Source organism: Erpetoichthys calabaricus, chromosome 16, assembly GCF_900747795.2.
Source record: "Erpetoichthys calabaricus chromosome 16, fErpCal1.3, whole genome shotgun sequence".
Taxonomy (NCBI): domain Eukaryota; kingdom Metazoa; phylum Chordata; class Cladistia; order Polypteriformes; family Polypteridae; genus Erpetoichthys; species Erpetoichthys calabaricus.
In genome coordinates, this window is record NC_041409.2 from 102,872,137 (window position 1) to 102,896,073 (window position 23,937).

General features: G+C 41.0%; 2 protein-coding genes across 7 annotated transcripts in view; one reads left to right on the forward strand and one right to left on the reverse strand.

Moving 5' to 3' along the window:
* Window positions 1-23,937, forward strand: part of LOC114666870 (RNA-binding protein Nova-1) — a 171,638-nt gene that overhangs the window by 124,939 nt on the left and 22,762 nt on the right. For 5 of the 6 annotated variants that reach the window (XM_028821902.2, XM_028821903.2, XM_051919992.1 and 2 more), the window contains 2 exons: window positions 8,804-8,970; window positions 20,360-20,431. In XM_028821902.2, coding sequence (XP_028677735.1) covers window positions 8,804-8,970; window positions 20,360-20,431 — 239 coding nt within the window. The remainder of the gene's footprint in view (window positions 1-8,803; window positions 8,971-20,359; window positions 20,432-23,937) is intronic. The other variant, XM_028821904.2, reaches the window with a different exon arrangement.
* The window catches only part of aqr (aquarius intron-binding spliceosomal factor), an 869,120-nt gene that overhangs the window by 123,328 nt on the left and 721,855 nt on the right, over window positions 1-23,937 (reverse strand). The window lies entirely within an intron of this gene.

Here is a 23,937-nt window from a genome sequence, read left to right on the forward strand (position 1 = left end):
AAATGAATGGCAACCTTTTGTAGGTCTATGAAATTAATTTAAACTTTAGGTTTACACGGTGCTTTCTTTCCAAAGTACCTGCACTCATGAATATGTCTGTATGTGTCAGTCGGTCAAATCCACGGGCTTCGCACCGGCGAAGTACCGCTTTTAAATTTTTATTAAGAAGAAAAGAAAACCTTTTTAAATTGAGGGAAAATATACTAATAACCGTTTGTTAAGGATCTGTTTTTTTGTGAAGCTGCCTTCACTCGAGTGATCACTTCGACCTGACTTGCTGGCCAACTATAAGCGTTACCTGGTAGGTAACCACCCATACAATCAGATTGTGAATCAGACTACGAATGCCGTGAATGTAATTACCCCGATCTACATGTTGTCAAATAAACGAACCACACGCCGTGGCGCAATTTTAGGGGCTTTGCCTGTAGCGCTGACGTCCGAGGTTCGATTCCCGTAAGGGAGTGACGTGAGTGGCTGGTTACCTACCAAGTAACGCTTATGGTTGGCCAGCAAGTGAGGTAACATCAGCCACGGTGCCTTCAGTTGTGAGAAGCAGATCATAGAATGATTGAAAATAGTTTACTGTCAAATAATGCAAAGAGTACGCAACACGTCTTTCCCCCTTATTCTTGGCTCATCAGGCGTACACACTCACTGCACTCGCTTACGGTAATCGAACCTCGGACGTCAGCGCTAGAGGGGCTTCGCAGCGGTGAAGTATTGCTTTTAAATTTTAATTAAGAAGAAAAGAAAACCTTTTTAAATTAAGTCTTAAAAAGAGGTGTAAAGATATTGACAATAAGCTACGCAAACGCACCAAGAAATGCAATCGTTTAAATCAAGGCGCGAGTCGAAAAACACCATCCCATAATATTAGTTAACGATTAACACATTTCTATATGTATTGTAAGCATACAATACAACTGATAATATGTTGCACTTATTTATCTGGTGTACCGACATTTTTGCGCGTTTAACGTCTGAAATCTAATGTGGTTTGTGCCCTTCAGAATGAAAACAGTTTCCATTTACCTTTTTAGTAAAAGGCAAGCTTTTAAGCCTGAGAAATCACCCCGTAAATGCACACGTTTAACTGCACACGTGTTAATATGTATGCTTACACAGTATTAAAAGACACTCAAAAATTAACGTCATTTACCTTCGTTCCCGCGTTTGACTCGTGCTGTAAATCTCTTCCTTGTTTTTAGTTCACGTGATTACGTAGGAGGCGTGATGACGCGATACATGACTCCGCCTCCTCCATTACAGTATATGGACAAAAAACAGGTTCCAGTTATGACCATTACGCGTAGAATTTCGAAATGAAACCTGCCTAACTTTTGTAAGTAAGCTGTAAGGAATGAGCCTGCCAAATTTCAGCCTTCCACCTACACGGGAAGTTCGAGAATTAGTGATGAGTCAGTCAGTCAGTCAGTCAGTCAGTGAGTCAGTGAGGGCTTTGCCTTTTATTAATATGTATAGATATATATATACAGTGTATATATATATATATATATATATATATATATATAAATATATATAAAGCAGCCAATCACACTTAAAAGACTCACTGAGGATAAAAGCCCTGGTGAAAGAGTCAGGGACGATGAGCACTAAGAGCTCCGTTTAGTTGCCGTTAGACAGGCGAGTCCCATTGCTCCTTTTCTATGGCCATTTTCTCGGACAGACTTATTGCTGTCATTGATATTGACTGAAAAGTGTTTATAGAGAGAATGTGACGGCCAGCTGACAGGTCACATCCACAAGTCTTCCAGAATGATCTACTTCATTACAACTCGTTTTCTTTTTTTGCACATTATCAATGCAGTTGTTTTTTTCTCAGATTGGAGGCCATTTCATTGTCTTTGATTCTGGTTCTTCTAGCTGAGATTGCAATGAAAATCTGAATTTTAATCATGAGAGACAACACCATAGAATTGGGAGATAAACCAGATGATCCAGTGTACTGGATGAAATTCTTCTTGCACTATGGATTTTGAAAAATAAAATTACCGGTATGCTAAAAAAGAAGTGCTATTAGAAAATGTGCACATGTGCTAAAGGAAACATAAAATGTGTTTTTCTGCCAGGTCTTAGTATCTTTAGAGTAAGTGTGTAACAACTGCGCCCACCCTTTTACCCAGAGTGCTGTGCTGACAGCATTACTGTTGACAGTCTGGAGGGTAAATGGGGTAGCTACTCACGGCTCACGTCTTACAAGTTGCACAATTCATTGGCCAGTCGCCTGTCCTCCATGTCTGCAGGTGGAATTAGACCGGGCCATAAATGGGCTGATCCCGTACACCAGATGACACTCTTGCATCAGCAAAGACTTCAAAAAAAATGTCTTACCGGTATACTAAAAATTAGCTGAAAATCTACAAACACATTTAAACACAAAACAAACCTCTGCATTCAAAAGGAAATGTGATTTTTTTGATCAGTGTATTAGTGTCTTAAATGTACTGATGAGCAAAATTTAATTCTGCATACAATTTAGAAAACTTGACACTAAAATTGACTTTGCATTTGATTTTGCAATTTGCAAAACGTACTAAAAGGAGTTTTTGCTAAGCATATGATATGGCACCCTAAGGCATCAGTAGCTGCGTAACGCAGGTGACCCACAGCACAACATGCAGATTCAATCTATTTATGGCCGCCATTCATATCACCACAGAGGTGTGTGTGCAGTGTGTTTTTTAAAAAGTAACACGCTGTATATTTTCTAAACGAAGACACATCAAATTGCACCATCGGCTTTCCCTCCGTTAATCCGCCCTACACAGGAACTCATTCCGTCCTGTTTCCTGTTTGCAGAGTCCTGCACAAGAGGCTGTAGACATGCACACTCCAAGAGCCATGGAGGAATGCACCAAGTATCAGTTCTGTCTCTGAAAGCATTGTTCATATCGCACTCACCAAGACTGTCATTATAATTGGCAAAGCAGGCAGTGTACTGCCAGAGCAAACACCAACAGACGTCTACAAGTGGCACAGAAGGAGTTGTTAGTGTTTGTTTTTTCTTTCACTCACTAGAGAACTTTATCTAAACACTAAGTGACAGGCAGGCACATGTGGAATTGCAGAAGGAAACGTTTCCAGGCAGTAACTAAAAGTTTCACTGCAATTTCAATTTTGTGCAAATCGCTGGCTGATCACCACTGACTGGTAATGTCTTTGTGTTTGGGGAAGGATGTGACTTGTGTACTAAGTGGGCCAACTCCTATTAGAATTGTACCTAAAGTTCTGTGTGGTTCAGACTGACTGGCGAATCAATGCTGTCTCCTCTCCTTTCAGTTCTGCATTGCATTAAGTGGATTTAACAATGTATGGATGTTTAAAACTGGTTTAGAAATGAATACCATTTCAACTTCTCCAGCATGTTAGAGAGCGTGCTGACTAAAATAACTGGGCAACACTGTGCAAACAAGGTGTATGTTACCGTTAGCTTTCTGCACACAGGAATGAATCCTGGGTTCAAATCCCATGGCCAGATATTGTCTGTTTGGAGTTTCTATGTTCTCCCAGTATTGCCCCATGTTGGTGAAAAGGCCCTGTGATGGAACACTGCTTTGGTCATGGTTGGTTTCTGCCTTATGCCCAGTGGTGCCAGCACAGACTCCAGCCCACTAATATCCTGAAATGGATGAGATGGGTTTGTAAATGCACTGCTGTTGACGTGGAAAGATACGTTTGTCATTGCTGTCATCACACAGCATTCTCTGCTCCACATACCAGTTTGCTTTCCACCGTGAACCAGAAATGCACTGCTAGCAGCAAAGGCTGCCATTCTGCTCTCTCAAGTTGCATTTGTGAAATAAAATCAGAGCGAAAGGTTAAGCACTTTCTTTCCAGGGCTTTTCCATAGCGACCCACTCTTCCCAGACCAGACGAGCTCCAGTTGCAGCTCGGTAACTCAATCCCTGATTTGTTTAACTGTGTTGTGTCTTCTGACCTGGAAAAAAAAGCCTGCATTAGTTGCACTGATCAATCTCTATCACTTCTCATCATTTAGCAGACAATTAATACTGCTTGGTAAAGGCTCCCCAAGGCCTCGCCATGAAACACAATCTCCTTTCAACGATAAAACCACATAGGAAGTTATGCACCGTTTACAGACAGAAAAAATAAGTGCCATACACTTTAGCAGTAAATAAAACGGTGACAGTTATTGGATTTTCAGACACCTTTTAAAAGGCCGGCGGTGGTGTAAAGCTCGTGCTTAGCATCGGGGCACCCTTTTGATTTCTCAGTTTGGGCAGCTTTATGAACGTATTTCAGTTTGTGGAGTGAATTCACAACTCATGGAGACTGGGCTCTAATCTCAGCCTGGTCAATGTGGATTTTGCATGATCTCCCCGATTTCAGTTTTGTTTTTCCACCCCATCTCAAGTTGTGTCCTGTAAATGGAACAAGCCTGGTGCTCATGAGTTTAAGTGTGTGCACCAAAGTGCCCCTTATCCCTCTACCTATCTCTCTCTCTATCATGTTTCCTACTTATCTATATCTATCTTACAGCAGCTTTCCCACCTATTAATTCAGCATACAGCGCCTTCCTGTTAAATTGTCAGTCACTCATATTAATAAGGGTTATGAGAGAAAAAGGTCACAAATAATCACAAATTACAATTAAAGCAATGCTAGTCAATAAGTGACACCAAATGCTGTGGCCCATGTCTTGGTGGTCTTTTCTCCCACACCCTAAAGGTGGGCTTCTTAGCTTAATTGAACCCTCTAAATAGGCCTGGTGTGTGAGTGACTGTGTGATTATCAGTGTGTCCAGCAATGGACTGGCACCCAAGTCTTTGCCCCACAGTGCAGCCCTCTGCCTGGATGGTTTAAAGATGCCAGAGAATTTATTTTAGCTAACCAAGAGGCAGGTGAGGGCTTTCCCAGTGCAGATTTATTTTCATGATTTTTATAATCCCTCAACCCTGAACTACATTAAGCTGCCTGGGTAATGGATGCATTTTTATTATATTCTTCACCTTTGAGACGTAAGCTGCTACATGCTGTGTTTATTGAGGAAGAAGCAGAAGATCACTGACTGCACTTAAGAATTACTGTGGCAACTCTTTTGAGCTCTGACATATCCCTTCATGTGTCACAGATGACACTTTTAGTATACAACTGCTTTTCTGAACCCTCACTGTTTCTAAATATTAGGCTTGTTCTTTATGATCACACAGTGGTCAGCCCTGCTGCCTTATGGATCCTGCAGCTTGGATTCCATTGTCATCTGTGTGGAGCTGCCATGTTAGAACATTAGAATACTCTAGACGAGAACAGGCCATTCAGCCCCACCAAGCTCACCAGTCCTGTCCACTTATTTCATCCAAAAAACATCAAGTCAAGTTTTGAAAGTCCCTAACATCCCTAACTGTCTACCACACTACTCGGTCGCTTATTCCAAGTGTCTATCGTTCTTTGTGTAAAGAAAAACTTCCTAATGTTTGTGCGAAATTTACCCTTCACAAGTTCCCAACTGTGTCCCCATGTTCTTGATGAACTCATTTTAAAGTCACTTTCTTGACGCACTGGACTGATTCCCTTCATCACTTTAAACACTTCAATCAGGTCTCCTCTTAATTTTCTATTTCTTAAACTGTAAAGGCTCAGCTCTTTTAATCTTTCCTCATAACTCATCCCCTGTAGCTCTGAATCAGCCTAGTCGCTCTTCTCTGGACCTTCTCTAGTGCTGTTATGTCCTTTTTGTACTCTGGAGACCAAAACTGCACCCAGGACTCCAGATGAGGCCTCACCAGTGTGTTATAAAGCTTGAGCAGAACCTCCTGTGACTTGTACTCCACACATCAGTGTGCTATATAACCTGACATTCTTTAAGCCTTCTTAATGGCTTCTGAACACTGTCTGGCAATTGATAGCTTAGAGTCCACTATGACTCCTAAATCCTTCTCATAAGGTGTTCTCTCGATTTTCAGACCCCCATTGTGTATTCAAACCTCACATTTTTATTTCCTGTGTGTAATACTTTACATTTACTGACATTAAATTTCATTGTCCACAAATCTGCCCAAACCTGTCTGCTGTCCAAGTCCTTCTGTGATGATATAACGGATTCCAATTTATCTGATAATCCACCTATCTTGGTATTATCAAACTTAACCAGCTTGTTTCCTTATATTCCTATCTAAATCATTTATGTATATTAACAATAGCAGCGGCCCTAGCACTGCCCCCTGCTGGTCACCACTCTTAACATCGGCCAGTTCTGATGAGGTTCCTCACACCATCACCATTCTGCTTCCTGTGTCTGAGCCAATTCTGCACCCATCTAAAAACATCACCCTGAACTGCCACTTCTTTTAGTTTGATGCCCACCCCTCTCATGTGGCACCTTATCAAATGCTATCTGAAAGTCCAGGTAAATAATCTCATCTGCTCCACTTTGAGCGTATCCCTTTGTTGCCTCCTCACAGAATTCCAGCATGTTAGTAAAACATGTAGTAAATGTTCTCCCTTTGTCAGTGTGGGTTTGCTCCAGACACTGCACTTGTACCCCCACATCTCAGAGATGTACATCTTCGGTTACAGGTGACCCTAAACTGGCTCAGTGTGGGTGAGTGGGTCCTACAGAACACGTGCCTCCCATCAGGGTGGGTCCCTGCCTCTGTCCTCCTGCACTCTAGAACTGGATTATGTGGATTGGAGATGGTTAAGATGTTTTGTTTAGTAGATCTTTATCCAAGCTGACTAACCATTTTACATACAATGATGTTTTAATGACTGGAAAGTCTGTTAAGAGTCATATGCTGTACAAAACTGACAACAGTCATTATAGCCACCTGATTAAAAGTGACATCTATAAATTAGTTTTAAAACTAGCAACTGTAGAAGGCTGTTGCATGTAGAGTTCCATAACTTGGAGGCTGCAGGATTCATAGACAAAACATCAACTCTTTACCCTTCTTTCCTTTCCAGCATGGGTCAGTGGCGCTCCCTCCTGTCCCTGCACACTTTGCCTGTTGTGTTGGCCTCTTGGACGCTTTCTGGCAGCACACATCCAGTTCATCCATCTGCCTCTCCTTCTTTGTCAAAGCGATTGTTGATTTGTGAATATTTCCTCCTTTTTCACATACATAAGTAAATCAAGTCAACAGCATACAACACTATTAAGAGGGGCAGGCGTTGTCAGTGTTTTGCAAGTAGACATTTTAAGTGCACTGCACATCTTTTCTTATGATTTGATGATTCTCTGAGCATGTCTATATTAAAATTATTATAGTCGAATTGTGTTTTTGTATAAATTCATTTTCATTAAACCGTGTTGTAATAGTGGCGCAGTGGTAGCGCTGCTGCCTCGCAGTTAGGAGACCCGGGTTCAGTTCCCAGGTCCTCCCTGTGTGGAGTTTGCATGTTCTCCCCGTGTCTGCTCCAGTTTCCTCCCACAATCCAAAGACATGCAGGTTAGGTGCATTGGCAATCCTAAATTGTCCCTAGTGTGTGTTTGGTGTGTGGGTGTGTGTGGGTGCCCTGCAGTGGGCTGGTACCCTGCCTGGAGTTTGTTTCCTGCCTTGCACCCTGTCTGTGTTGGCGGGGATTGGCTTCAGCAGACCCCTGTGACCCTGTAGTTAGGATATAGTGGGCTGGATAATAGATGGATGGATGGATGTATGGATGTATTGTGTTGAAAGTTCCATTGGCCTAACTTGAGACAGAAATGACAGTCAAGTATAAATCTGGCCTGAGGCAGACCCTACAGTCTAATGGACAGGGTGCATAACACTGTAGCTGGTACGGCTGTGAATGACTTTGGCTCGGCTTGGCCCATAAATCTTGGAAAAATGTGGAGCTGCCACTGAGCCCAGATGAGTGAGTAGTATGAATGTGCAGGCAGAAGATGAGGCATATGAGAAGGTGAGGCCGGGTAACACGACTAGTATATTGTATATAATATCATTTGCTGTAAGCCTATTATTTTCTATTTTTCTTGTTTGTTTCTGTTGGCATTTTGCTACTGTCGACTGTTCTGAGGAAATACGCAAGTAAGACTTTCATTGCCATATGTCCACATAACTATAAACTTGAAGCTGACTTAACTTAAATATCTGATACCTGGTCATACAGTAGCTCTTTCATGATTTTCTGGAGAGTTTAGAAATGATTTCCTGTTGAACAAAAATTGTACCCCATTGTTTGGTCAAGAGATTAAAATTTATCAGAAAAATGGTGGAACTGCTACACTCTTAGCCAGCTATTACGGTAATAAAAGACTCTGAATTGTCAGTTGAAGTCTTCAAAATGGAACATTGGACTGTTTGGTGTTATGGGATGTACAAAGGTTGAGTGGTTGGTGCTTGTTAACTGTAGCTCCAGAGACGTGAGTTCAGTTCCAGACTTGTTACATGGTTTAAACCAGTCTGTACGGTGAGAGATTTGACCTCCACTCTGAGTCTTATCCTATTCTCTTTTAAATGTCTTTGCATATCTTGTGATTCATTTATATTGACTTAATGAAGGAAAATAATTGGGCTGGGAATTTAAACCCCCTTGACAAATATTGTTAACTAGATTTTGACTGTTTAGTCTGTCCATCTCTCTGTCCAACTATCTTCTAAAAGCTGTTCATTGTAAAAGAAAACACAAATCGCTTGTCACCAGTGCTGTCTGCAAGAACACACACCGTCCAGCCAGCGCAAAAGTATTCATGTCACCATTTTGAAGCTAATGATATCTTTATATGCAGAATACTTTGAATTTGTTTTTTGCCTTGCATGACTAGTTTTTTACTTTTGTTGCACTTTTTTTGACGGCCTTTTTCTAATTCTTTGCACAGGTACCACAGAACGGGTCTGTCTTATCCAGGGCACAGTGGAAGCTCTGAATGCAGTTCACGGCTTCATTGCCGAGAAGATTCGGGAAATGCCGCAGAATGTGGCAAAAGCCGAGCCAGTCAGCATCCTGCAGCCCCAGACCACAGTCAACCCCGACCGCATCAAGCAGGTCAGTTCACACCTGTGCGCTTACAGACGGGGATTTGTGCCTGGCGTCCTTTTACAATTCATTTTGCTGTATTTATGAGTGAGTGGCAAATAATATGGTGGCCTTTAAAGTGAGACTTAAATAGTCTACCTTACTTAATAGAAATGTGTAAGTCTGTATAGAAAATCTAATTTACTTTTTGAAATCATTATCATTAACTGAGATTAATTTGTGTTGACATTTTACACATTTTTCTTGCACTATAAATATTGTTTCATTTTTGCAGTTTACTCTTTTAAATCTGTTAATATTAAAAACATGATTTGGAGGATATTTTGACCACATCTAATGAGAGATTGAGAGCTTCATACTATCAGCCAGTGCTACTGGTAAATGATTTTGTTCTCGGTGTTCACTGACATCTTTTAAACAGCAAATGATGAAGCCTGTGAATTGTACTTTATGTGTCTTTATTTCAAACACCGTCGATAACGTTCGGTCTTCATTTGCGCCATCTTACAAACTGCTGTTACCATGTATACCAAACTCATTCATTTGGTTTTGAGACTCCAAAGCTCCATACGATCAGGACAAGCCTTCAATCTGTGTCAACGCATGTGACAGAAGAAAATTCTGTAGACACATCTGTACTGCCAGGCTGCCTAATTCTACACTGCAGCCTGTAACCTTATGCTGCCAGTCTGTAATAGCTGAGCATCTACAGCCCCCAGGCATGCCATCTTTAAACTTTGGTGGATTTATACTCGTACTTCTGTGAGCACAGTTGTTCCTGCTCTTTAAAACAAACTGACTTTTTCTTAAAACAAAATTACAGATGTTAGTATGTCATGTAAATTAGGCATAAAGAGAGATATTCATCTTCATGGTGGTGCGTGGTGGATAATCTAGTGACTTGAACACGGTGCAGGCCCAATACGGTATTGTGTCAGTATGTATTAACACATGTATTGTGTGTATAAGATTATCTCTCTCTATATATACATTTATATATACATATACACAGTATCTATATATACTGTATATCTACTCTATCTATATAAAATCCTAAGCCTAAAAGAGCAATGATTTTGTGCAACAATTCAGTGTCACGTTTTTTGTCACGCTTTAAATCAGGCTTATTTTAAAACCTACATACTGTATCTACTATGTTTGGTATCATTCTTTTCAGAATTTATTGAACTTTAATGTGATGTTGTTAGATTTTCTGATTCTTATTCCGTTTTTAAATTATAAACTAAAATATCAAGAAAGTCGTGGTTTTTGTCAGTTAAAACGAATGGATTGTTTAGTCTCTTATAAATACTCATCGAGCATAGTGGACTTCAGTGTAACAGGAATACTCCAATCGGTAAGAGAGTAAATATTTTGTTCTCATTTCATGATTTTTACTCCGTTAAATAATAATTAATTTTTCTTTTACATATTTATAGAATTTTGTGATTTTGACTCCAATAAATAATCATTTTTCTTTTGTACATTTACAGATTTTACTAATATTCTTGCTTGGCCCACCTAGTGTGTATGTGTGTGTATATATATATATATATATATATATAAATATACACATACATGCACATTTATATATACATACTGTGGCAGATGGCCGGGTCCCATGCCTGGCTGGGACGCCCCTTCACTGTATATTCAGGGGGAGCAGCCCTGGACGGTGCAATATCTCCCCCTGGATGCTGGATGGCTACTCCCCTGGGTTGGAGTGGTGCCTCAGCTTCCTGCAGGGCTCCATGGGAGGTGGAGTTCTCCACAGTCCTGTTGGGATCTGGGGTGGCCACCAGGGGGTGCTGCATGGGGCCCGGAGCCTGGCTGGATGAATCTTCAGCCCCACCCGGGAGTGCAACTGGAAAGAGGTGATCAAGCACCTTGAGCGCTTCCGGGTGGGCTATAAAAAGGGCCAACAACCACCACTCAGTGGCCAGAGTCGGGAGGAGGAGGACGAAGCTTGACAGGAGGAGTGGTGGTGCCAGAAGGGAGTGTTTTGTGTTGGTGGATTGTGCATTTTGGGACTGTGTTGTGCCTGTGGGGTTCATGGGGAAGACGTGCCTCACAGGTGAAGAAAAATAAATATTTGCTTTATTTTTACACGTGCCTCGGTGTCAGTCTGTGTTGGGTTGGCGCAATATAGCGCCTGTTACAATATATATATATATATATATATATATATATATATATATATATACACACACAGTATATATAAATGAAAAGTTAATTCACTATTTCCTGTTTAGTGAAAGAGCTCAAATTTGGCAAGAAGTATTCGCTAAGAAAGGACACTTCAAAATATCAATATTTAGGGTTATAAATCCCCTGCAATAGAAAAACTAAACATTTAAAAATCTCAAAACATTTACACAGATTTGATTGAAATTTGGTGGATTTATAGAAGAAAAAAAGAAAACGAACGAACAGCCATTTTTTTATTTGTCCATAATATTCCTGTTCTGAGGCCATTATGCTAATGTGCCACACAGCACTGACAGAAGTACCAGCTGCTCTGTGTGTGTGGCATGCCGGTGTATGCAAATGAAGGTCCGACCGATAGAGTGGACTGACGAGAGAAGAAGGTGGCAGGGTCTCAGACCGGAAAAAGACACACAGTGAGCTGTGAAGTGGAAGGAAGGAGGAATTGTCTGCTGTGAAGGATTGCCGGCTTTCTACTCCAGCCCTCACCCCCAGGCCGCCAGGAGGAGCTCTCCCGACAGCATGAACGTGCCCCGAATTCCAGCAGGGCATCATGGACTCTGTAGTTTATATGCACAGCCCTGCTGGATACCATGGGGGCCTCCAGGAGTCGCTGTAGGGAGGTTGTCGGACTCTTATGTGCCCTATAACCCGGAGGTGCGTCAAGATCACATGACAGGAAGAAACGACGTGCCTCCGGGGTGAAGAAAAGTTTTTATATGACCCGGAAGTGTTCCTAGTCACATGGACAGAGAGGACGAAACACTTCCGGATCAGGACTATAAAAGGACTGTGGGAAGCCCAGAACACTAAGCTGAGCTGGGAGGAAGGGTGGCAAAGTGTCTGGGAGTGTGGAGGATTGATTATTGATTGCTTATTGTTTATTATTGAGTATTGTGGAGAGGAGGGTGCTTTGTGCACTGTATTGTCCAAATAAATATAATTATTGGACTTTTACCTGGTGTCTGGAGTCGAGTCTGAGGGTTCAAGGAGTCACGGAGACCTCAAACTATCACACTGCCAAAAAACTTCTTTCCATACACAACACCCATTTCACACCATATAGTACAAGGAAATGCAGATGGAAATTGTGTATTGTCGTTGTGTGAATAGAGCATCATATTGTGGTATCTGTAGTCAGATGAGGGGCACAGTTTTTTCATAGAACACCAATGGCGACATTTACAGTGATAATGTAATGTGATGTAATGTAATGATGTTGAATGATATGCAAAATCCCTCAACCTACGTTACCACGTGAGAATTTTTAGCTGCATCAGACCCACTTATAAGTGTGTTTAACATAAATTGTGTGTTATTTGATAAATTTGGGGTAAGCAGTTGGCCAGTTAAGACTGCACTGCTAAGGAGCCTTATGCGGAGGTCATTTTACAAATGTGGTTACATCACAGACATCACAGTTTAATACATTTTTGTGCTTATCTGATATACCTAAATTGTCTAGAAAATATACTAATAAACCAGGAAAGCACAAGGCATCATACTAAATATACAGGCAATATTAGACACAATCAATTATATAAACTATAATCTGCAGCGAAATATGCACATAAAAATCAAGACAGCAACAGACTTGCGGTTGCTAAATATAAGCATAAACATTCAGAAAATCAGAGCTGCTGTTCCTAAATAAACCTTAAAACAGAGAAACGTCTGTTAGGCAGGTAAATCAAAAATGATACTTGCCTTGGCTAAAAAAATTGCAGTGACAGTTTAATGAAAATTTACACACTGATTATGAATCTAATAAAGAAATTCTTACAGTGTCCATATGAATGTTAACTGTCTGTGTTGATGAACCTCCTGGCTGATCGAATGATCGCCTTTTGAAGACTCTCCCTGGCCTGCCTGTGAAAAGTGTAGGGTTTGGGTTACACCAAAAACATTACATTACATTACAGTCAAAAAGAATTGGCTAAGGTCGTAATATCAAGATGTGCAGTGCTGATAGAAATGCTCACCGAAAAGAGACTCACAACTGTCACTGATGCCAGAGGAGTTCCTACCAGATATTAACTCGGCGGTAAATACCTAAACCATCGCTTGTACTGTTTGGTCAATTTTTCACATTAAAGAGTAATCTGCATTGATTAGTAGCAAAAAAAAAATCATAGTTAAGTGCCAACATGGTTTCATGTATAAAATGTGAGAACTCCAAAGGGGATAAATACTTTTTATGCCCACTTTATTATAGAAAAGTTAAAAGACCACATCTTTACTCTACCACTTTAATACCATAATCAAAAGACAAGGTTTAGCCAACACCAACAGCATTTGTGCTACTACTGCTTTATGGTGGCGTTTTTGGCATGAAAACTCTCTTGGGGCCACACAGACCTGTGACACAGTGACGCTGTCAGAAGTAGCTGAACGATCCTCAAGGGCCCTGGGGACGGGGCGTATGTGTGTGAGACAGAGAGAAGTGACACAGCAGTTAAAAGGCAGGACTTCCAAGACCTGCTGCTCTGCTTAAATCCTTTGGCCTTGGTACAGTATGTGACCATTTTGCTGAAGTTTTGGGAAAGATCCTGTTTTGGACGGTGCAGAGTGTGAGTACAGATGGTGTTGCCTTTAACCCCAAACACGCAGTATGAGTGTGCAGGAAGTGAACACTGCTGAGAAAAGATGACTGGAGCTTCATGGTGGGAGCTGTGGAAGATCAGAGCAGTGGCCAAGGAAGGAGTTGGACTCCAGTACACCTCAGCATGAGGATGTGAGGGAGATGCACTGCATTGGACATGTGCACCGATGATAATTAAATGTGTCCAATAATAGCACAAATCAAAAAAGAAAAAACGCAACATCAAGATCTGTCAACACGTTCTAACACAGTAGAGGATTAAAAGATGTCAACAAAGCAGACACTCAAATGAATATTCATAGAATTCCAATTTCTGTTCAGTAATAAAATGCTGAATTATATTGTACATAAGCAGTCAACTTGGTGCATGATAATGATGACAACTGCACCAAATGAGCAAGATATACAACTTTATGTACCCTTTAAATTGTCTCACAAAATAGTACTAGGGTGTTGTACCATGTTAGCCATTATGAATGTAGAGACAAGCCAAGCAAAATGACACCTTTTATTGGCTAACTAAAAAGATTACAATATGCAAGCTTTCGAGGCAACTCAGGCCCCTTCTTCAGGCGAGATGTAGTACAGAGACTGGAGTTCCCTGTGTTTATATACACACTCTAGGACAAGAAACAACATTGGTAAATATTTAAATGAGAGATTTTGAATGTAAAAAATTAATAGATTCATTCAGGCTAGGGTTAATTTAACAAGAGAGAAAAGAACAATGTATTGTCAAGATCTCTGGATAAGATAACTGTCCAACAAAGTCTTTTGAAGTTTGTAATGAGTTTTTTCAAAACAATGTGGGTCTGTTGACAGGTTGTCTGTCATTCTGAGAGATGTAAACAATCCTCATATCTGGCCATAAAACTCTTGTCTTTATTCAATACATGTTGTAATGTATTAAATTTTAGCATGAGTTTAACTTCCCATTCTTTTCTCTCTTGCTGTGTTTTGAAGTTGCCCATAAGCACTGTGACTTTAAAGTCCTTCTCACAGTGTCCATGGCTGTTGAAGTGGGCCGCCACAGGAACATCTGTGTTGCCATGTTTAATGTGGCACCTGTGTAAATTCATTCTCTGGCGGAGTGTTTGTCCAGTTTCTCCCACATAGAGTGCAGTGTCAGGACATTTCATGCAGAAAATTAGGTAGACTACATTAGATGATCTGCAGGAAAATGATCCCTTTATGTGATGTTCAAGACGGCAGTGTGGTATAACTATACGGTCTGGATCATAGAAAATTATCTCACAAAATATAAAACAATGGGTCACTTAAAAGGGGCTGTTAACTTTCAAGGCCAAACGTGGAAATGAAATGTCGAGGCTGCAACACTGAGGTTCCCGACCATGAATATCATAGAAAAATTAAAACGATTTAATTATGGTGACAAAGAAAAAAACAGCTGTATAAAAGGTGTATTACGACTAATAACTCCAAGGTGATATGTAGAGCGTATGAGAACATGACGGCAACCATTAAGAAGGATATCAGGAAGGCTAAAAGACAGTTGGAGAGGAGTATAGCAGATAAGGCAAAAGACGACCCCTAAGAGATTCTTTCAATGTTTTAGTATTAAAAGAACAGTCAAGGAGGAGGTGAAGTGCATCAGAAATTGTAAAGGGGAATTAAAAGATACAGACAGTGAAATAGCAGATGCTCTAAACTGACATTTTTCTGAGGTGTTCACAAGTTAGGAAGTGGATAACCTCCTGTGGTAACAGGGACTACTAAGGAGGTTCTGAGGGATTTGGAAATTGTAGCGAGAGAAGAGCTGCTCAGATTAAATAAGATGAAATCAAACAAATCACCAGGACCAGATAATATTTACCACCGAGTTCTTAAGGAGGCCAGCGAGTTCAGATATAAACCCTTGACACAGATTTAGGAAGTCACTGCACACTGGAGAGATTCCAAAGGACTGGAAAATGGCAAATATGATCCCGTAATATAAAAGGCTGAATGGGCAGATCAGAGCACCTACAGGCCAATAAGTTTCACATGCATCACAGGCAAATTAATGGAAGGAATTATTAAGGAGAAGATTGAGCAACACCTGGCAAGGAGAGGAGTTATTAGGAACAGTCAGAGTGGGGTCAGAAGAGGGAGGTCGGATTTTACTAACAGGCTGGAATTCTATGAGGAGGAAACAAAAGGATATGACAAGAGTGGAGCAGATGATGTTATTGATGTGGACTTTCAGAAAGCATTTGATAAGGTGCCACATGAGAGGTTGGGCATCAAACTAAAAGAAGTGGCAGTTCAGGGTGTGGTGTGTTGATGGGTGCAGAATTGGATCAGACACAGGATGCAGAGGGTGATGGTGTGAGGAACCTCAACAGAACTGGCCGATGTTAACATTGGTGACCAGCAGGGAGCAGTGCAGGGGTTGCTGCTATTTTTAATATATAGAAATGATTTAGATAGGAATATAAGTAACAAGTGAGCAGTCACGATGGCGCTGTGGTAGCGCTGCTGCCTCGCAGTTAGGAGACCTGGGTTCACTTCCTGGGTCGTCCCTGCGTAGAGTTTGCATGTTTTCCCCGTGTCTGCGTGGGTTTCCTCCTGCAGTCCAAAGACATGAAGGTTAGGTGGATTGGCGATCCGAAACTGTTCCTAGTGTGTGCTTGGTGTGTGTGTGTGTGTGCGCCCTGCAGTGGGCTGGTGCCCTGCCCAGGGATTGTTTCTTGCCTTGCGCCCTGTCTTGGCTAGGATTGGCTCCAGCAGACCCCCGTGATATAGGATATAGCGGGTTGGATGATGGATGGATGGATAAGTAACAAGCTGGTTAAGTTTTCAGATGATACCAAGATAGGTGGATTAGCAGATAATTTGGAATCCATTTTATCATCACAGAAGGACTTGGACAGCAGACAGGCTTGGGCAGATTTGTTGCAGATGAAATTTAATGTCAGTAAATGTAAAGAATTACACATAGGAAGTCAAAATGTGAGATATGAATACACAAAGGGAGGTCAGAAAATCGAGAGTCCACCTTATGAGAAGAATTTAGGAGTCATAGTGGACACTAAGCTATCGACTTCCAGACAGTGTTCAGAAGCCATTAAGAAGGCTAACAGACTGTCAGGTTATATAGTGCCTTAATGTGTGGCATACAAGTCACAGGAGGTTCTGCTCAAGCTTTGTAACACACTGGTGAGGCCTCAATGGGAGTCCTGTGAGTAGTTTTGGTCTGCAGGCCACAAAAATGACAAAGCAGCACTAGAAAAGGTCCAGAGAAGGGCGACGAGACTGAGTCCAGAGCTACAGGAGATGAATTACCAAGAAAGATTAAAAGAGCCGAGCCTATACAGTTTAAGCAAAAGAAGATTAAGAGGAGACCTGACTGAAGTGTTTAAAAATTATGAAGGGCAGTGGATCGAGACGGTGACTTTAAAATGAGTTTGTCAAGAACAAGGGGACACAGTTAGAAACTCGTTAAGGGTAAATTTCACACAAACATTAGGAAGTTTTTCTTTACACAAAGAATGATAGACACTTGGAATAAGCGATCTACCGACAGTAAGACTTTAGGGACTTTCAAAACTTGACTTGATGTTTTTTTAGAAGAATTAAGTGGATAGGACTGGCGAGCTTTGTTGGGCTGAATGGCCTGTTCTTGTCTAGATTGTTCTAAAGTTCTAATATCTAATGTAAGTTTGCTATAGCCATTTTAACAATGCCTTAAATTACTGAGGCAAGCTTACTACTTATTTCATTTTTGCATCACAGCACCATCTGCTGGGAGATGGGGGCAGTGCCCATCCTACCCTTATGCAGAGATGCCATTGGTACTTTATCTCATGGGCATATAAATTGTCACAAAATACCATGTCATGAATCAGTTCATTTTCTACTGCACAGCCGCTGCATGATTGTTTTTATTTGGGCAGCCCAGTTATGATTGGATGCAATTCAATAAAGGCGATGCACATACAGATTCTCCTTCACACTTACAGTATTAGCTAACCAATAAGCTCAATAAACTGAATGGTACCCTCCTGCTTGTCAAAGTTCTGTTTTAAGTTCATTATGGAACAGTTTTCAGTCACGTCGGGGCTACTGCAACTCACTTCTGACAGGAGTACCCACGTGTGCTATCAAGTCACTGCAGATGGTCCAGAATGCAGCAGCCCATCTTGTATTTAACCAGCCGAGATGGGCACACATCACTCCTCGCTACATTGGCTCCCTGTATCTGCCCACATTAAATTCAAATCCCTGATGCTTGCCTACAGAGTAGTCAGTGGGTCACCACCTGAGTATATGGAGACACTGGTGAAGCCCTGTGCTCCTTCTCACCCACTCAGGTCTGATGGGGCACAGCGTCTGGTGATGCTGCCTCTGTGTGGTCTCAAGTCTCAATTCAGACACTTCTCCTGCGTAGTTCCTAGTTGGTGGAACAAGCTGCCTACCTCCATCTGAACTGCTGACTCTCTCAATGTATTTAAGAAGCAATTGCAGGCCCAACTGTCCTGTGAATATCTCTCTAATTGGTTAAAAAAAACTTTGTTATATTTGATATTGTTTAATTTATGGTTAGATTAAGTGCAGTTGCTTTAGTGATTGTAACCTATGATTGTAAATTCATTAGTTATTACGTCTTTTCATTTGTGGCAATCAACTTTTGTTCCTTGTTCTACTTCACTTGCTGAACAAACAGGCCTCAGGCCTAATGTTACTCCACTAGTAAGTCACTTTGGATAAAAGCATCTGCCAAGCAAATAAATGTAAATGATGAGGGAGATAAATCCTTACATGGGAAGTGCATTCAGGACTGAAGCCATGAAGTACTTTTTCATGCAAAGAGTTGTGGGAATCTGGAACAAGCTACTGAGACACGGAGTTAAAGCAGAAACCTTAACCTTAATATGTAGCTAAACAAGCAAGTGACAAATGGACTGAAAGGTCTTCACTCGTTTCTCAAATTTATGTCCTTATAGCAGTTTGGAAGAATGTCATTGTCCTTTGTCATAGCGGTGGGCAAGGTGAGGCTTATTACATTCTCAACTCCAGTTAGGGGCCATGGGCAGTAGGAGCCTTTCCATTAAGATGAGGCAGAATCCAACACCGGTCTAGAGACCCCCTTGCAAGTTTACACACAGCAGTTAACACACACACATATTTGGCATGCGGTAGGGAAAAAGTCAAGGTTTTCACAGTGAACATTTTTACAAAAGGCAACAATGCCATTTATTACTTTGCATTAGAGTTGTGCACGTGTTGTGGAGTATACAGGCTTTCCTCAAAATTACAAATGACTGTTTTACAAAAACATTATTTTACCACCATTGTAATTCTTCAGTTTCTTCTACAGGTGTTGTCATTTTGGGTAGATGTTCCTAAGATATGAGTCCCGGTTGATAGGCCATACCCTCAAGTTGTGTCACTTGTCAATCAGTAGGGTGACAGTGGCTTGAATAAGTTCCTCGTCCAAGACTGTTGCATTTCTTCTGGATTTTTAAGAAAGACTTCCTGTTAGAATGACTTTTGGTTTGGGGTCATTTTAACTTTGAATTCTGGTTCATATATTGGGCTGCGTTGAAAGACTGGCTGTTTATTGTGTTATGAGCCCTGCTAGTATGACTTGTGTTCATCTCGTGGCCATTCTGATTCATTCTTATACCATTAGCTCCACCTGTGGCACAGCATTATGAGAGTAATAATGTCTAGGCCACATGACATGCATGGATCAGCGTAAAAACACAGCAGCAGTCACGTATGAAGGAGAGCTTATGGGTGCCCATCTGTGAGGGTAAACCTTGGAAACTTGAAAACATGCAGTGAAAATGTGCTTCACGCCTGCGCCTACTGGGATTTTATGTTTTCAAGCAGACAGAAAGCTGAAGCTCTGCATGTGTGTGCAGTTTTTAACTGACACGCATTTATCAATTATTTACTAGCCCCTTGCATCTGTGAAAACTGAGATAATGAACACAGTGTTGTTCTTGACGGTGCCATGTGTTTTATGCTGTTATGTCCGCATATGTTAGTAAAGTGCGACACTGCATGTTTCACTTCTGTTCAGAATTTATTCCACATTAAAACTGTTTAAAAGTGCACTGTTGAAGTGAGGACTGACTTGTACCACAAAATCCATCTTCAAGACCTTACCTACTGTTTATATATATATATTTATAGTCCTAATGTGCGTGTCCTCCACTTAACCCAGTGAGTGTCACAGCAGCATGGCCCAGACTTCTCAATCTCTCAACAAACATCAACTTGTTGTTATCTAACTCTAATCTAATAATATAACAAGTGCAGAGCTTTGGATGTAAAGGATTAGTTTTATCACAGTGCTTCAAATGTTAGTCCTTTCAAAAATTAGATGAAGAGCAAAGTGTGCGACTCTCATCAATGTGGTCATTATATCTGCATAATCAGCTCCTAAAACATCATTTTGTTTATTATGGTTTCTCTTTTTAATGTTTTTTACATTTCTTACTTGTGTACTCATTTTTAAATTTATGTTTATATTATATCTGCCAAGGCCACACATTTTGTTTTTTTTTCTTTACTTTAGAACTTAATAGTACAAAGTTTGTAAAGACTGATTATTTTGCTCCTGAACTGCTTTGTTCCCAGACATTGCCATCCTCCCCAACTACCACCAAGTCCTCTCCATCCGATCCCATGACCACCTCCAGAGCCAATCAGGTAACGTATCATCCTGCCATCTACACCATGTCTTCCACAGGTGACCACTTGACAGCAGAACTACAGGTATAGACTCGGGGACATTTTTATTCTTTATCATTTGGGAATAAATCCCTTACACTTTGAAAATAAATGTTATCTTTCTGATTTGTAGTTAATTGATTTAAGAAAAAAAGAATAAAGCATGAGTCCAAGGAGGTCATTTAAAAAGACACCTTTTGTAAGGTTAATAGAAAGAGTATGCATACAGTTGTAGAGTGCGGTCAATGTTATGCAGCTATTTCCCTGCATACGCTTTCTAGTCTAAAACAAATCTCACAAACTATTTGTATTATAGGGAAAATTAGACATGGCTATTAATAAATGATAGATAGATAGATAGATAGATAGATAGATAGATAGATAGATAGATAGATAGATAGATAGATAGATAGATAGATAGATAGATAGATAGATAGATAGATAGATAGATAGATAGATAGATAGATAGATAGATAGATATGAAAGGCACTATATAATGACAGATAGATGTGAAAGGCACTATAGATAGATAGATAGATAGATAGATAGATAGATAGATAGATAGATAGATAGATAGATAGATAGATAGATAGATAGATAGATAGATAGATAGATAGATAGATAGATAGATAGATAGATAGATAGATAGATAGATAGATAGATGACATAGTGTAACAGTTTCCCTCATGGCTGTCATGGGGGCTCTTGACTTTAGTATTATCATGGCTACTGGGTAAATCTGTGGCCCGACACTCAATCTCTACATAAGTGTCTATTTTAAGTAAAACATTTTCAAAGTGTAATATCATGATTTCACAAGATTTCCCCATAGCACATTTTCTCATTTTCCTTTTTATTTGAATCATTTTACAGTTTTTATGTCAAGGTTTTGAAAATATACTGTATTACCATCTCTATGAAAACCTAAAAATGTAGTGTTCTCCTCCGAGACGCTGGAGTTTTACCTTTTTACACTGTGGAATACCATAATGTGGGCAGCACAGGACTGCACTGGATAGATTGGGAGATTGGGTTTGATTGCTGGCATGGCTGCTGGGTGGTGTTTGCACTTTTCATCCGTTGCTTATTTGGATTTCACTCTGGGTACCCCTACTTTCCCAAAAATGTGCCTGTTTAGGCTAACTTATCACTCTAAACTGGCATGCTGTGAGTCAGTGTGTGTAGATGTATACTCATGCCCTTCAATGGCCTGGTGACCCCTCCAAGGCCTGTTCTTGCCTTGTGCCCAATGCAGCTACAATCAGGTCTGACCCTGTGACCTGGAGTTGAGTTAAAATCAGGTTTAATGATAAACGGACATATGAGATTCCCCAGTTGTTGAACAGAAGTAGATGGGTAGCCCATTTTCTTCCAAAATCCCAAAGGGATGTCATTCTAATTGGACACTCTAAATATAATGTCCTGTTATGGATTTGCACATTGGTGTCCCATCAGGGGTTAGCTCACATCCTGCACCCAGTACTCCCAAGACAGCGTCTGTTTCTCCAGAACGTTGACCTGGATAAGCAGGGTGGTGAGGTAGGGAGATGAACAGAATATCACAGTGGCCTGTAGTGAGAGTACTGCTCTGCATTTCAGGGGTGTAGCCAGGAAGTCATTTCAGGGGTTTGGATGGGGGATGAAGAAGTAAATGAATACTCCATCTGTGATCAATCAGTTTTAACTGCAGTAAACCTGAAAAGACTACACCTACAATGCATACTGACAGTGAGCAGACCAGAGTTTGAAGCAGGGAGTTAGCAGGGCTACTAACCTCTGTCGTCCTTGAGATAAAAAAATCACGCTTTGATCTGGTAAGTACTGTGGCAGTTACAAATGATCTTTTCCTTGATTGTTTTTTACAGCAGTATTTGCATAAGACTAAATAACTGTGTGTATGTTACTAAGCCCATTAACAACCAAGGGGAGGTGATTTACAGGACCTGGCAGAGCTGCTGTGTTCCCCAGAATGGGCGAGGGCAGTACGCAGTTTATGGCTGTGAACAGGACCAAATAGCTTCCCTAGCATGAATGCTAAATTCATTTTCAATTAAATTACCTTGAAGCACAAGCAAAGCCGCCAGTTTTTAAAGTAGCCACCTGCTTTTCATAGGACATGACGGGTCACACTTATTCCAAGTCCATCTGGAGCCTCAAGTCAACTTAATGGCATGCCAGTGTGCCGCAGGAGAAAATGGCTTTGAAGGTGGAGAGGACACGCGTGGCACAAGTGGCAGGAGAGGATCCTCGGACTGTGGTGTCTGTACAAACCCACTCAGCCACAGCGCCCATGGCTCACCCCGATCACAGAATCCATTGAGCGGTCACTGACACATCTCGTCTAACTGAGTAACTTGGAAGCCTGTGATGTTTAAATGTCTGAGTTTCTTCCTGCTCAGTCCTTTCCGTGAAGCTTTGCCTCGCATATTAATAGATGTTACTAAAGGAGGATAATTCACAGACACAGCACGTGCGAAGTGCTCAGTGGGAGTGAGAACTTTGAGATGGATCTGTTCTTTTGTTGCAGTCCCTGACAAATGGTGGAGGGCAATTGTTTCTGAAGCATAATGGTGATTAACATTCAGCTTCAGTATATCGGCGTGTATCTGCACTGCGGTTGTTAAGCTAGAAAGAGTTCCTGTGCAGTAATCTCTGAGCTGTCAATGGTTCTATAAGCGAGTAACACAAGAAGATTTGCAGAACCGCACAGATCATCACCATTGTGTTTGAACAAAGATTAGCCTTATCTGAAGGAAGAGATGGGAGGAATGAAGGCATAATATACACGTTCCTTGTAGCCAAGGAAAAAGCCTTCCCTTTGTTTGTGCAGAGGGGAAAAAAATCAATTTTTGCTTTCATTATCACTTGAAGGGTACTGCAGAGTCGAAATAAATGTGCCGTCTTTGATTTTGAAGAGGGATGGTAGCTGTCCTCAATGCAGAATTCTTGATTTGAAGAATCTTTATGTGCAAGATCCGAGGAATTGGACTCCTTACAGGGAGTCTGACTTGTGTCTGCTTTGAAACAGAATGTTCTCATTTCAGTGTAGCCGTAATTTACCTCACGATGAAAAATTCAGATATGTCTGCTTGAAAGCTGGCTTTGGTTTTTGGTTTTCCTTCTCAATTAAAGATGTTAGACAGTAGAAATCCACTTGTGTCAAACGGCAGGTTATGAGATTAAACTGATGGGCCACAATGATACGCACTAAAAAATGAGCTAGTTGGGGTCAAACAAGGATGCTGACACATTGGCTGCACCTGCTTTACGTATTGCCCCAGTGTCTGCCATACGTCTAGTGAGACATATTAGACCTACTCTCGTCCATCCATTTACTGAGGCCATGTAGTTAAATTACGTGGATGTAGGGTGACAGAGTCCATTGTGACAGCAGTGTCATTTATATTTTTTCGGATACTGAACATACAAGGAGTGGTCTGGCGTGCAGTGGTCCAAACTTGTGAATCTGGACCTCTCCCAAGCAC